Here is a 15,671-nt window from a genome sequence, read left to right as displayed (position 1 = left end):
TTTGAAAAAAAAAATTAACACTCCTCCTCGGATAAATCATAAAACAGGGTATACTGATTCTGAAAAGCACAATATCTGTTTTTCTTATACTCAGCAAAAAAGAACTGAATTTAAATTAAAATGCAAATAAGCCAACTACTTTGGTGACTTAATACTGTTAATATTTAAAAATAAGACATGAAAAACAATGGCTTTGCTCTGGGAACACCCTATACTTTTTAACTACCAAGTAAACAACCAAGAGTAATAAATATAGAAATATGAAGCTGAAGAAGTAAACTAAGCCACCTACTACTTTTACATACATTTACCTCCCTTGGTATTATGCTATGTTTTTTAAAACCTTACTTTTCCATGTATCTAGCATAGAGTTAGAAATACAGTAGCATTTAGTAAATATTACTTTTTTGAATGACTGAAAATATACCTGCTTAAATGTTCTGGTTGCTGGGGCTACTTTATACTTCACCCTAGTGGTCACTAGTTTTGCCTTTCAAATACAGACTTTGGGACTGTGTGTAACAAAATAAAAATTACAGTGCAAATTGAAGGTTAAACATTCCACCAGTTAAAATTTGTCTCAACCGACTTTCCCTCTTGATAACTGGCTATGATGCTTCTAAATACGACAATGAAGACTCCAACTATGTTCAATATACCGTATCATGAAATGTACTTTACTTTATCCGAAATCTCTGAAAATCACTATTATATGTTTAAAAGTTAAAATCTGCAGAGTACTATCCTTAACCATGACTTACCACAGCAATATTTTGACACTTTCATATCAAAATGCTACGACAAAGAATGAGTTACACTTATCAAAATGCAAGTGATTTAAAAATGTCAAAGAAAACATAAGTACCATCACCCTCCAACACTCCATATAAAATTATTAAATGAAAAAAAAGTTGGTAAATGTTTTCTAAGATTCAATACCAAAAGAGCAAGTTATTCTAGTTAACTAGAAAAAATGGCATTAACTAACGAAAAATCCATTCTCTGAGTGTAATGAGTGATTTTTAAAATTTTGGACCAGAAAGACTTATCTACAAAAGGAAGAGGGATAAGAACAAAGCTTTCAAGTAAAGCATGTCTTCTGGAGAAGTACTATAGAGGGGATTTTTATTAAGAAAGTGATTTTCCTGGAGATAAGAAGGGGGTGATGATTTAAAACTGCAGCAAAAACAACACAATTTACTCTTCAACCCACTCAATTCTATATATATACATATGCCTTCTGTTCCTTAACTTTAGCCAATTGCCAGCATCTCTCCATTCTCTAATTTAGTGAATGCTGTTGTATTAGCATTAAAAATAAATTCAGTTATATTCTACTTAGGTGATTCAAGATAATAAAAAAAATTATAGACTTAACAAATACAAAATAATACATGTGTTGTAGTCATTTGGGGAAACTCCTGAATTTCCCAAAAGACATTATCCTATCTTAATCTTTTCACTTGCTACCATGGTTCTCTTAAGAACATCTTCTCAATCTGTGTCCAATTAATGATTATCTTTAATTGGATAATCCATACTGAACTATTATGTTCATTATAGTTTCCTTTTCATTCCTATTATACATAAGCACTACCTAAAGTTCCATAACTGAGGTTTCTCTCTTTCCTTCTCTCCTTCTACTATACAGTTTTTCTCCAGACTAATTCAGGTGATATTCTGTATATCCAGATGCTATCACATACTTCCAACAATCAAAATAATCCCAGATGCAGATTATATTTCTATATATATTTTTTGATTTTTAAAATTTTTTCTTAGCCTGAGACTCACATTTTCAATGATATGCAAGATAATAATAATAAATATATCCTGTTGAACTTATTTAACTTAACAAGTATCTATTGAGGACCTTGTATGTGTTGGCACTATGCTAGGAGCTGAGGTGCAAGGCAGATGTGGACCTTACCTTCACAGGGTTTACAAAGTGGTCTAAGAGGAAAGATAAACCATAAACAGAATAAGAAAAATACAACGTGTTGGAGCAGGGGTTTTCTAACTTTTTGGTCTCAGAATCCCTTTCCACTCTTAAAAAAAAGATCTCAAAGAACTTTTGTTCATACAGGTTATATAAATTGATGTTTACTGCATAAAACAAGCTGAGAAAAAAATTTTTTATTTAAAAAACAGCAAAATAAAAATCATCATAGGTTAACATACATAGTATTTTTGAAAAAAAATTCTACTTTCCAAAATAAAAATGTTAATGAGAAAAGTGACATTGTTTAACATTTTTTGTTGTTGTTGTTGCAAATCTGGCTAAACAGATAATAGCTAATCATGCCATGATGTTTCGGTTTGCCTTTTGTGTACTTCCCATATGACATAATAGATAATTACTCAAGAGTTACGTTGAATATGATTTATAATTTTTATTGTCTCATCACCAACAATCTTAAATTGAAACTGGCCTTTTTAAAAAAAAAAAAAGTGGGTTCATGATGAAGAATACAATGACTATTAATATAACTTGGTTTCACTGCCTTGATCGTGCTTAGATGCCAGTAATTTTATCTACCACTTCTTCTGAACTATCAGTACAAACAGCAACATAGTAAAAAAGGCAAATACTATTTTAATATTAACATGAAATACTTTGAACTCACAGACCTCCCCAAAAGGGCTTCAGAGACTCCTAGAGATCCATGGATCATACTTTGAGATCTGCTGTTAGTTAGAGAAGTATGTAGCTTTGTTGATGATACCGAACCTAGGAGTAAAGGAAGTTCTTCCTCAGAGTGTTGAATGTTTAAGACTATATAAGGATTAAAAGGAAATTATGCAGGTTGAAGGGGTTAAATGCTGGCTTGTGAGAGGGATATTCTAGGCAGAAGGAAAAACACCAGGCAGAAGCTAGAATTTATTATGAATAAAAGGAAGATCAGTATTATTGAGTCATATAGTTAAAAAGAAAAGGTACCAAGGAAATGAGGGATGCAAAGGTCAATAATGAAGGATAATGAAGGATTTTTTATGTTATGCCAAGGAACCTGCATTCTATCTCAGAGCAAAAGAAAATCCCTGAATGGTTAGGAGAGTTTGCCAAGTGAGCATCAGGTTTATGTTTCAGATAAAATTCTCAGGTTGAACTGTGGATAATGAACTTCAGTAAAACTGGAAATAGGAGTCTATTGTAATTGCCCTGGTGGGAGAAGAGGACACAGAGGGCTAGACAGACTGAAATGATATTGATAACTTGGAAACAATAATAGGACTTGGTGATAAACTAGATGTGCGAAGTGAGATAGGGAAGGAGTCAAGAATAAATCTTTAAGTTTCGAGCTTTGGCATACAGACGCATTTAATGAAAAAGGGAACACTGGAAGAGGAACAAATTCAGTAGTAAAGGGGAAAATATTAGCTTGCTCATGATACAAAGGTATCTCACAGGCTTTGTCAACAATAGGTAAATAACTGCATTGAAGTAACTCATTGATACAGAGAACTGTTAAACTTGCACTGTGCTGTGCTTAGTCACTCAGTCATGTACAACTCTTTGGGACCCCATGGAATGCAGCCCACCAGGCTCCTCTGTCCATGCAGATTCTCCAGGCAAGAATGCCAGAGTGGCTTGCCCTGCCCTCCTCCAGGGGATTTTCCCTACCCAGGAATCGAACCAGGGTCTTCTGCATTGCAGGCAGAATCTTTACCAGCTGAGCTATGAGGGAAGTCTTGAGATAGAGAAGGAGTCAAGTAAAAAATCTTCAAGTTTCTAGTTTAGGCATACAAACACATTTAATGAACCAGGGAATACTGGAAGAGGAACAAATTTGGGTGATTCAGTAGAAAAGGGGAGAATGTTAGCTTGCTCACGATATAAAGGTATCTCACAGGCAAAAATACAACCAGAGAAGTTTAGCAGGCACCTAGATATGTGAAGATCAGATCAGAGCTCTGAACTGGAAATACAGATTTGGTATCATCAGCATATACATGGGTAACCAAAATCATGGAAGTAAATTAAGCTGCCAGGGGATGATATGAAAATGAAGAGTAGAGAACACAGGAACCACATTTAAAAGGGAAAAAAGGCTATGCGCTGCTATTAGGTTGTGAAAAAGTAACTGTGCTTTTGGATGAAAAAGTAATTGTGCTTTTGGACTGTGAATTTTAGATCATTATAACTAGACTCAAACACATCTTTACTAATCAAAATAGGAACAATTACAGTCAACTAATTTTTGCCAATGAGAAATAAGTTTATTCCTACAACATAAAAATCTGTACTCTGGGATTCAATGAACTCTTGGAAAGCATTCTGCTGGTTCTGGAAGCATGTTCCCTGCAAAAAGTTGTTGAGATGTTTGAAGAAGTGATAGTCAGCTGACGAGAAGTCAGGTGAATATGGAGGATGAGGCAAAACTTCATAGCCCGATTTGTTCAACTTTTGAAGCGCTGGTTGTTGTCAGGTGGTTGGGCATGGTCATGGAGAAGAATGGGGCCCTTTTTGTTGACCAAAGTTGGCTGCAAGCTTTGCAGTTTTTGATGCATCTCATTCATTTGCTGAACACACTTCTCAGATGTAATTGCTTCACTGGGATTCAGAAAACTGTAGTGAGTCACATGGGCAGGAGACCACTACACAGTGACGCTGATTTTTTTTTTGGTGCAAGTTTAGCTTTAGGAAGGGATTTGGAGCAGCTTCTCGGTCTGACGACTGAGCTGGTTGTTGCCGGGTTGTTGTATAAAATCCACTTTTCATTGCATGTCACAATCCAATCATTGTTGCTGCACAAAATAAGAGAAGATGACACTTCAAAATGACAACTTTTTTGGATTGCAGTCACTTATCAAGCTTTTTCACATTTCCAATTTGCTTCAAATGAGGAATGACTGTAGAAAGGTTGACGCTGAGTTCTTCGGCAACTTCTCATGTAGTTGCTTCGATGATTCTCTCAATTGGTTGTTGTCAATTTCCAGTAGATGACCACTTCGCGTCTCATCTTCAAGGCTGTCATCTCCTTTGCAAAACTTCTTGAACCACCACTGCACTGTACGTTTGTTCGTTAGCAGTTCCTGGGCCAAATGTGCTGTTGATGTTGTGAGTTGTCTCCACTGCTTTACAACCCATTTTGAACTCTAATAAGAAAATCACTGGAATTTGCTTTTTGTCTAACATCATTTCCCTAGTCTAAAATAAATGTAAAATAAACAGCAAGTAATAAATCATTAGCAAAAAAACATAAAGTGAGAAATGTGAATTAAAATGACATATAACCACATTTATTTAAGAATGTATTCCAGTATCACACAGCAAAGTTCAACAATGCAAAACCACAATTACTTTTACACCAATCTAATATTAAGAATGGACAAGAAATGGACTGATACAAGGACATGTCCTTATATAGTACATGTATTAAGATGAAGACTTTTTTTTTAAAAAGATGAAAAGGAGAAATGGAAGAGGTTGTTAATAACCACTAAATTATCATTAAGAACCATAAAACAGGTTAATAGGACATGTCTCTGTCACCCCCATAAAGTGAATAACATTCACTGATATTTTAGGATGAGTTTTACTAGGCTTTAGGTAACTCATTCAGAGAAGGCAATGGCACCCCACTCCAGTGGAAAATCCCATGGATGGAGGAGCCTGGAAGGCTGCAGTCCATGGGATCGCTGAGGGTCAGACACGAATGAGCAACTTCCCTTTCACTTTTCACTTTCATGCACTGGAGAAGGACATGGCAATCCACTCCGGTGTTCTTGCCTGGAGAATCCCAGGGACGGGGGAGCCTGGTGGGCTGCTGTCTATGGGGTCGCACAGAGTTGGACACGACTGAAGCAACTTAGCAGCAGCTGCAGCAATAACTCATTAGAGAATGGTAAATTGTTAGTTAAAACACCAAAGACCCTATTTTCTAAATTACTTTTCTGTAATTCTACATAAGTCTAACTAGCTTTATATTTTTATTAGATCAAATTAGATTCAATTCTAATTACTAAGATAATAAACTGTTTTAGATAGTAAATCTTTAATTTACTTTCTATTGAGGGCATAATATACAAACTATAATAAAAATCTTATAAACTGAGTTTAACAGAATCTGGGGGGAATGCTTTATATCTTACCAAGGAAGCACATTTAGTTTAAGAAGCCCTCCAAAAAGAATTTTGGTCATCATTTTTATACACACAGTCATATCCATTTCATCTAAGTTATCAAATTTGTGGGCATAGTTATTTATAATATTCCTATATTATCCTTTTACTGTCCATGGTATCAATAGTCATTGTTTTCTTTCATTTTTAATATTAGTAATTTATCTTTTTTTTCTTGGTAGTTTGACCAGAGGTTTATCAGTTTTACTGCCCTTCAAAGAACCAGCTTTTGGTTCCACTGATTTTCTCTGTGGTTTCCCTGTTTTCAGATTTCATTAATTTCTATTCTAATTTTCAATATTTCTTTTCCTTTTACTTTAGATCTAATTTGGTTTTGTTTTCCTAGTTTCCTACGGTAGAAGCTTATATTACTGATTTTACATCGTTCTTCTTTTCTAATATATGCATTCAATGTTAAAAATTTCCCTCTAAGCTTGCTTTCACTATAGCTCTTCAATTGTGATAAGATGCATTTTCATTTAGTCCAAAGTATCAATATTTAAAAATTTCTACTGTGACTTTTTATGTGACACATATGCTAATTAGAGAGTCTACAAACATTTTGGGCCCTTTAGCTCTCATTGTCTGGAATACCAGACCATCTGACCTGCCTCTTGAGAAATTTGTATGCAGGTCAGGAAGCAACAGTTAGAACTAGACATGGAAAAACAGATTGGTTTCAAATAGGAAAAGGAGTTCATCAAGGCTGTATATTGTCACCCTGCTTATTTAACTTATATGCAGAGTACATCATGAGGAACGCTGGACTGGAAGAAGCACAAGCTGGAATCAAGATTGCCAGGAGAAATATCAATAACTTCAGGTATGCAGATGACACCACCCTTATGGCAGAAAGTGAAGAGGAACTAAAAAGCCTCTTGATGAAGGTGAAAGAGGAGAGTGAAAAAGTTGGCTTAAAACTCAGCATTCAGAAAACGAAGATCATGGCATCTGGTCCCATCACTTTATGGCAAATAGATGGGGAAACAGTGGAAACAGTGTCAGACTTTATTGTTTTGGGCTCCAAAATCACTGCAGATGGTGACTGCAGCCATGAAATTAAAAGACACTCCTTGGAAGAACAGTTATGACCAACCTAGATAGCATACTGAAAAGTAGAGACATTACTTTGCCAACAAAGGTCCATCTAGTCAAGGCTATGGTTTTTCCCGTGGTCATGTATGGATGTGAGAGTTGGACTGGGAAGAAAGCTGAGCGCAGAAGAATTGATGCTTTTGAACTGTGGTGTTGGAGAAGACTCTTGAGAGTCCCTTGGACTGCAAGGAGATCCAACCAGTCCATTCTAAAGGAGATCAGCCCTGGGATTTCTTTGGAAGGAATGATGCTAAAGCTGAAACTCCAGTACTTTGGCCACCTCATGCGCAAGAGTTGACTCATTGGAAAAGACTCTGATGCTGGGAGGGATTGGGGGCAGGAGGAGAAGGGGACAACAGAGGATGAGATGGCTGGATGGCATCACTGACTCGATGGACTTGAGTCTGAGTGAACTCCGGGAGTTGGTGACAGACAGGGAGGCCTGGAGTGCTGTGATTTATGGGGTCGCAAAGAGTCAGACACGACTGAGTGACTGAACTGAACTGAGCTCTCATTGTTATTGATTTATAGTTTAATTCTATTGTGGTTTGAGAGAATATCTTCTATAACTCAAATCTTTCTAAATTTGTTAAGGTGTGTTTTACAGCCCAGAATATGGTTTATTTGGTAAATGTTTTGAAAAAAAAAATCAAACTTTTTAAAAGGCATCAAAGTACTTATTTCATATCATTTACAAGTATATATGTACAAGATGAAGGAGGGTTGGGACACAGCTATTTTACTATTAGAAAGAATGGCAGTAATTGGGGCTTGGGATAAAACTCAAAAAGTAACATCTCAATTCTGAGCTATAGATGCTATTTTAAAAGTGACTCCTCATTTTCACTTTTCACTTTCATGCACTGGAGAAGGAAATGGCAACCCACTCCAGTATTCTTGCCTGGATAATCCCAGGGACAGAGGAGCCTGTTGGGCTGCCGTCTACAGGGTGGCACAGAGTAGGACACAACTGACGCAACTTAGCAGCAGCAGCAATAAAAAATTTTTGGTCTTCATAAAATGTAAGTGAAAAAAGACCAAAGGTATTTTTGCTGTGAGAACTTATCTGAACCCAGAAATCAAAATGACTTTATTTTGGGATAAGACCAGGAAAAAGATAATCTTTGCTATCTACATTTGCAAGTAGCACAGTGATAAAGAATCCACCTACTAATGCAGGAGATTCAAGGGATTCGGGTTCAATCCCTAGGTGGGGAAATTTCCTCCTTGGAGGAGGAAATCCCAACCCATTCCAGTATTCTTGCCATGAAAATTCCATGGACAGAGGAGCCTGGCTATAATCCATGGAGTCACAAAGAATTAGACATGACTGAGCACATCTACGCTTGCTATGCAAAATCACAAGTTAAACAGATTCAGATAGCAATAAACACATATCACCTATATAATATCTATAAATAGAGTAAACATCTGACCTTTGACTATTTCATTTACCTCTCTGCAAGTGTTATGTACAAGAGAGCAGAGATTCTCTTTGGGAAAACTGAGCATTATTTTGTACTGGGGATCACTTTATATTTAGATGCATACAGTGGTAGATTATTTATGATAAAGTATAATGCAGAATGATTGTTTCAATAGCATAGCAAGAGCAGTTTACATAAAAATTTTTATATTATATGGTCTCTATTGTGTAAGAAATGAGGCCTATTAAAAGGACTGGAAAGAAATATACCTAAATGTAACCAGAATTAGGTAATAATTTTTCCACATTTTCACACTGTTATCTTATTTAATTTGTAGTCAGAAAAATATACAATAATTACTTTAATACAACTTGAGAAGTACTGTAATAGAGCTATAAAAAGGTTTGCTATTGGTACCAGAGTATCAATTCTTTTGAGATGTTCAAGTTAAATTCTGAAAGGGAAGATATTTCAAATATATCCTAATGTAATATACCAATAGTTGATCAGAAAAAGGATATACTGCACTTGCAACTGCCAGTGAGACCAAGCATATACCACTAAGGAAATTTACATAGTTCCATAGTACTAGAATACAAGCTGCAGTAAGAGTAAGAGGAATAGGAAGAATAAGTATACTTGAACATACTGGGGCCAGATGCTGTATGAAATAGTTTCTAGAATGAAGAAAATCTAAACCTAGCCATCTTAGGCTAAGATGTTTCAATGCTTAACTTCAATATTTAAACCACTGATAGTTAAACAATGACATTAATAGTTAAACAATAACATATAAACAATCATATTTCTTTTAAGTACTTAAAACTACTCTTTTTCCTTTAAAATTAAACCAGAGACTGAAATTTGACTATAGCAAGGGAGAGGCTGGCAAATACACTCTTCAAGAAACAACTATAACAAAGAACACAATCTTAAAAAACAACCATTTGAGGGCTCGAACATACACAAGCATGTTGCTAAGTGTTAATTCATGAAAACTAGCTGAATCTTGGTTAACAACAGTGGGGATTTGTGGTGCCTTTGCCTGAAGCCACCCTCATTACCTTCACCCTTTTCTCAGCTGGTATGGAAATTCTTTGAGGATAGGGCTGGCTGTGAAAAAAAGCAACTTCACTTCTGGAAAGGGTTAAAGGGATTTTGAGTAAACAGTGAAAAACACACACAAAATTAAGTAGCAAACTCGGTAAGGAACAAACAGGGAATGTAAGCAGCTATGCTAGCTTCAGGTTGCAGTTTTGGTTGGCCTGAACTGTAGACTGGAAGGCTGGTCAGAAATTTAGAAATTCCGCAAAGATTCCGGAAATGAGAGAGACACAGAAGGGCTACAGAAACTCTTCACATAGCCTTGGCTGATTGGGAGGCTAAATGAACATGTACTGGAGACCCATGAGGGCCTGACAGAAAGCAGAAGGTGAGGCAGACTTGAACACTGCCTTAATTTTAAATGTACTCCCAAATCAACACACATCCACTGGCAAAGGCTGGAGGCCTCACAGGTTTAGAGAGGTATTTGAGCACAACTTCTGACTTATCATTGACCCCTAATCTGTCTAGACACAGTTGCAACCCTAGCAAACCAGCCTAAAAAATTAAAAATAATAATGTACAAACTACCAGGGAAACAGATCCCACAAACTAAGTACAGGCAGACTACTAAAAAAACCATCACTACCCATCTTCCTTGAGGGAAAAATCCAAACAAGAGTTCCAAAACAAATGACCAAAAATACACTGGACAGTTTTCAACAAAAAGTGATGAGACATGCAGGAAAAACAGGAAAGTGTAATCCAAATTCTAGAATAACGGCAGTAAATAGAAAGATTCTGAGTGAGTCCAAATGTTGTATTTAGCCAAGACCTCAAATCAGCTATTATAGAAATGCTCAAAAAATTCAAAGAAACCATGTTTAAAGAATTAAAGGAAAATATGACAATGATGTAACAAACAGGGTTATCTCAACAATGAAACAGAGCCTGTAATAAAGAACCATATAAAAATGCTAAGATTCATATTTTCCATATGTACCTGGTTTTTTGGTAGTTGTGTAACTATATCATTTCTCTTTTTTTTTCGCCACATCATGTGGAATGTGGGATCTTAGTTCCCCAACCAGGGATTGAACCCATGTCCCTTGTGTTGGAAGCGCAAAGACTTAACCACTGGACCATGAATGAAGTCCCTATAATTTCTTACACTGGTCAATATTTTTAAAATACTTAAGAATGAATACTTGAGGTATAAGCTGTTTAGCAACTCATTATGCTTTATAAGCTTTGTAGTAACCTTTGAATAAAGGTAAAGATCTTTTCCTACAGAATTAATCAAACATATTTTAATTTTTTAGTGAAATTGTTTATACCTAACTGGGCTTTCCTGGTGGCTCAGATAGTAAAGAATCCACCTGCAGTGTGGGAGACCTGGGTCCAATCCCTGAGTTGAGAAGATCCCCTGGAGGAGGGCATGGCAACCCACTCCAGTATTCTTGTCTGGAGAATCCCCACGGACAGAGGAGCCTGGTGGGCTACAGTCCATGGGATCACAAATAATCAGACAAGACAGAGTGACTAAGCAAAAAAAAAAAATACCCAACTAGATATTTCAACATGGTACAAAATCAAAATAACCAAAGGAAATGTTATGTTGATAATCACAGGTGTGTAACTGTTTTAAGAGTTTAGTTTAATTTCCATGGTTAGCCTTCACTGTCTGTCAGGAATGTTTCTAGAATTATTTTAAGGGAGTAATAAAATATTACTTGATTCCACCAACTTATTCTGATACTACAATATAAAAATAATTTTAATACTATTAGTAATTAATTGCACTGAACACACAGTGAAATACTATTTAGTCATAAGAAAGGGGGAAATCTTGCCATTTTCGAGAATACAGATGGACCTTGGTCATTACACTAACTGAAGTCAGACATGAAAAGACAAATACTATATGATCTTCTATGTAGAATCAAAGAAAATCAAACTGATAGGAACAGAAATCGGATTTGTGATTGTCAGAGCTAAGGATTTGAAGATAGGAGATTGGGTGAAAGGTATTTTCAATTAAGTTCTGGAGATATAATGTCCAGTGTGGTGACTATAGTTAACAATACTATATTGAATATTTGATAACTGATATTAATAAAAGTTCTCATAAGGAAAAAAGGGTAATTAGGTGAGGTATGGTTAACTAAACTCACTGTGGTAATCTTTTTACATTATATACATATTAAATCATTTTGTTGTATGTCTTAAACAATGTTGTATGTCGACTGGTGGTGGTGGTTTAGTCGCTAAGTCATGTCTGACTCTTGCAACATCATGGACTATAGCCTGCCAGGCTCCTTTGTCTGTGAGATTTCCCAGGCAAAAATACTGGAGTTGGTTGCTTTTTCCTTTTCCATGGGATCTCCCAGACCCAGGGGTTGAACCCACATTTCTCCTGCGTTGCAGGTGGATTCTTTACCATTGAGCCACCACGGAAGCCCCTATATGTCGATTATATCTCAATAAAACTGGGAAAATACTCATGTATTTATTAAATAAAATTTGTGCCTATATGCATATGTATTACCAGCAGGCAGGTTTTTATATTGACAATAAAATAATGGCAATTAATTCTATTAGTAATCTACGTGTTAGTCACTCAATCATGTCCAACTCTTTGTAACTCCATGGACTGCCAAGCTCTTCTGTCCATGGACTTCTCCAGGCAAGAATACTGGAGTGGGTAGACATTCCCTTCTCCAGGGCATCTTCCCAACCCAGGAATCGAACCTGGGTCTCCTGCATTGCAGGCAGATTCTTTACCAGCTGAACCACCACAGAAGCCTGATCATCATCATCATCATCATCATCATCTTCTATCAATTCTTTATTTGTGCTTTCTTTGTTAGTGGACAGCCACTTTAAATTTAATTTAATTGGATTTTGCTGTTTTCATATTTTGTATTACCATAAATATAATTATTATAACATTTAATGAATGATTCTTTCTCATTTTTAGTAAGACCAATCTATGCTATGGAACTATTAGTTTCCCAGATGTCCCTTAAAAGTTTATGCTACTTTCCTATGTAATAGTATTACAAATTTACATTTCTCAAACTAACACTACCAGAGAAGCAAACTGCCCACTACCTGTTGTAAACCATTATTTTACATTATTAACACAGATATACTTACTCAGTTATAAATTCAGGGTTTGTAAAGCTGAGGTTGGTTAAATGACCTTCAAGTTTAGAAGATTCATGCGTATTTAAGGCTGGAGTGGTCTTAGTGCCGAGTATAGCTCTTTTCTCATCTTTTTCAAGTGCTTTTCTCTTCCCACCATTTTGGAAATATTCTCTGCACACACTACAATGCAAAATAAAGTTATATTTTAAACAACAGTATGGATATAAAATAAAAATGGACAAATATTACCCTTTATTAATAAAAATGGGAAATTTTCAAATTATAGTTTCATATTTTTTAAATGTCACATAGAGGGTAAGTTTGAGTACCTGTAGCACTTTCAAATTTTTTACCATACAACAAAGCAAGATCATGGATTATGTTTAATAAATTAGAAGTTTTTTTTCAGAAGCACAATACCTATATGTTTTGCTGAACTTTATTCTTAGCTAAAACATAAGTTCCTCCAGAAAAGCTTAGATAACTCTGCTATTCAGTGACACATTCAAGAAGAACAGTAGTCACTGTTTAATTCTGAGCCAGCTCTGCTGGTAGCACAGCTGTTTTTCAGATCCCTCCTAGTTTATAAAAACAAAGGCACAAAATCAGGTTGCCAACATAGAAAGAAGAGCATAAAAATCTAGTTCAGGTAAAAACAGTATCATATTATAAAGGTATACATTCAGAAAGAACAAAGGTTTGAATATAATAGTGATTTTTATAATACCTGGAAATTATTCCTACCCATCAAGAGACCATTACTGTTTGTCCCAATTTTTATAATATAAATGAATATTAAAATGCAGATTTTTCAAGATATGTTGGAAAATATAAAACCACATCAGGTTGTCATCTAGAATCAGACACTAATGACTGGTATTAACATTAAATATTAAACGATTTTCTTCATACCTATTACAATTTTATAGAAGGAAATGGCAACCCACTCCAGTATTCTTGCTTGGAGAATCCCATGGACAGAGGAGCAGGGTGGGCTACTATCCAAGGGGTTGTAAAGAGTTGGACACAACTGAGTGACTAATACACAATACAATTTTAGGATGAATATAGTAGGGTACCATGCCTGGGTATGTAACAGGGCAATAAATATGAAGCACAGAATCAACTCAAGATATTCACTAGCTTAACTTATAAGAAAAAAGACTGCTGTGATCTACCTCTGGCCCTTGAGCTTATTATATGACAGGAGACACACAAGTAAACAATTAACTGATATACTTATCAAAGTTTAAAGTGAATGTGAATGGAAGCTAAACAAATCTTTCTTTACAGATCTTAAAGGTGGCTCAGACGGTAAAGCGTCTGCCTACAATGCTGGAGACCCAGGATCAATCCCTGGGTTGGGAAGATCTCCTGGAGAAGGAAATGGCAACCCACTCCAGTATTCTTGCCTGGAAAATCCTATGGACGGAGAAGCCTGGTAGGCTACAGTCCATGGGGTTGCAAAGAGTTGGACATGACTGAGAGACTTCATTTCACTTCACTTCAAATCATTATTATTCCATATAGCTCATTCTTTGAACAAAGATGGACTATTTTTCTCCACAGACACTGACTGATACAGTTCCATAAACACATGGCTAGAGAAGAACTGAAAAAGTACTTTAAAACTAATTTTTGCAAGTACAACTATGGTGTGTAAGCAAACAATGCCCATTTCTCCTCACACTTAAAAAATACTATTAGCTCAATTTCAGTTTGCCTAAATATCTATTAAAGATGTCTTTAACTGATCCTATGGAGATTTAATTTTAACTCAAATTATATACAAGAGTTGAAACTCATTTATCATTAATCAAACATTTATTAACTACCTATCATGTGCCAGGTACACAGGTGATGGGAAAGCAAATTGAAGAGGACATTGCTGCTTTCAAGGTGCTCAAACTAGTGAAGGAGACATTTATATAATAAAGAAAATACAATTTATAAATATCATCCAGTCTAAAATCAGTAGTATAAAATCTGATTTTAGAAAGATGAGTAGGAATAAATCAGGCTAGGGAGAACATTAGTTAAGGAGGAAAGTCCTTTCCTGGTAGAGAACAGCATGAGCAAAGTCAAGGAAGAGAAAAGCATCATGGATCCTGCAGAGACAGACATAACTTCAAGGCATGTGAAATTTAAAGTCCCAGGCAGAAAACACATTGATGGACTCATAAATGAAAAGGCCCTGAGGCCAAAGAGAGGAATGATAGCCAGGTGACACTTGGAGAGAAGCAAACCTGAGATCATGAAAGACTGACAGGCCAATGTAGGAATGTGGCCTTTAGAAATCTAACCTAATGACAGAAGTGGTTTACTGGTTTCTTGGAGTGGGGGGTAAGGCTGACTACAACGGTATACATTAGAGCTTTTTAGAGTGATGGAAAGTTTTATGTCTTGACATGGTGGTGGTACATAAGTGTAAACAACTATCAGTACTCACTGAACTGTACACTAAAATGGATGTATTTTATTGTATGTTAATTAAACCTCTGTAGGGTTAATTAAATACAGCCTTAAAACCTTGGAATTAATACTAAAAATAATACCTTTATCATATACACAAGAGTAAAAAGATCGCTTACCCTTCTATTAGGTGGAACCATACAGAATTGCTGGTATTCAATAGTGCAAAACTGAACCAAATTTATATGGCTCAATCTCATAATTACCTAGAAGCTGGACTGCAGAATACTTAAAGGGCTAGGATTCCAGATACTCACAGCAATCCTATGTGAGTACACATCTCCAGGCACAAGTTCCAAAAAATACACAAATCATTAGGATAAGAGCACACACAGCTCATACCTATGGCATAACTAG

The 15,671-nt window shown here is 35.8% G+C and overlaps 1 protein-coding gene across 1 annotated transcript in view; it reads right to left on the bottom strand.

Moving 5' to 3' along the window:
• Positions 1–15,671, bottom strand: part of SAMTOR (S-adenosylmethionine sensor upstream of mTORC1) — a 78,070-nt gene that overhangs the window by 32,209 nt on the left and 30,190 nt on the right. Inside the window, exon 3 of the mRNA XM_019959432.2 lies at positions 12,852–13,022. Coding sequence (XP_019814991.2) covers positions 12,852–13,022 — 171 coding nt within the window. The remainder of the gene's footprint in view (positions 1–12,851; positions 13,023–15,671) is intronic.

This window comes from Bos indicus, chromosome 4 (assembly GCF_029378745.1).
Source record: "Bos indicus isolate NIAB-ARS_2022 breed Sahiwal x Tharparkar chromosome 4, NIAB-ARS_B.indTharparkar_mat_pri_1.0, whole genome shotgun sequence".
Taxonomy (NCBI): Eukaryota; Metazoa; Chordata; class Mammalia; order Artiodactyla; family Bovidae; genus Bos; species Bos indicus.
The sequence above is the reverse complement of the archived record's forward strand: the minus strand, read 5'-3'. Positions and strand labels throughout refer to the sequence as shown.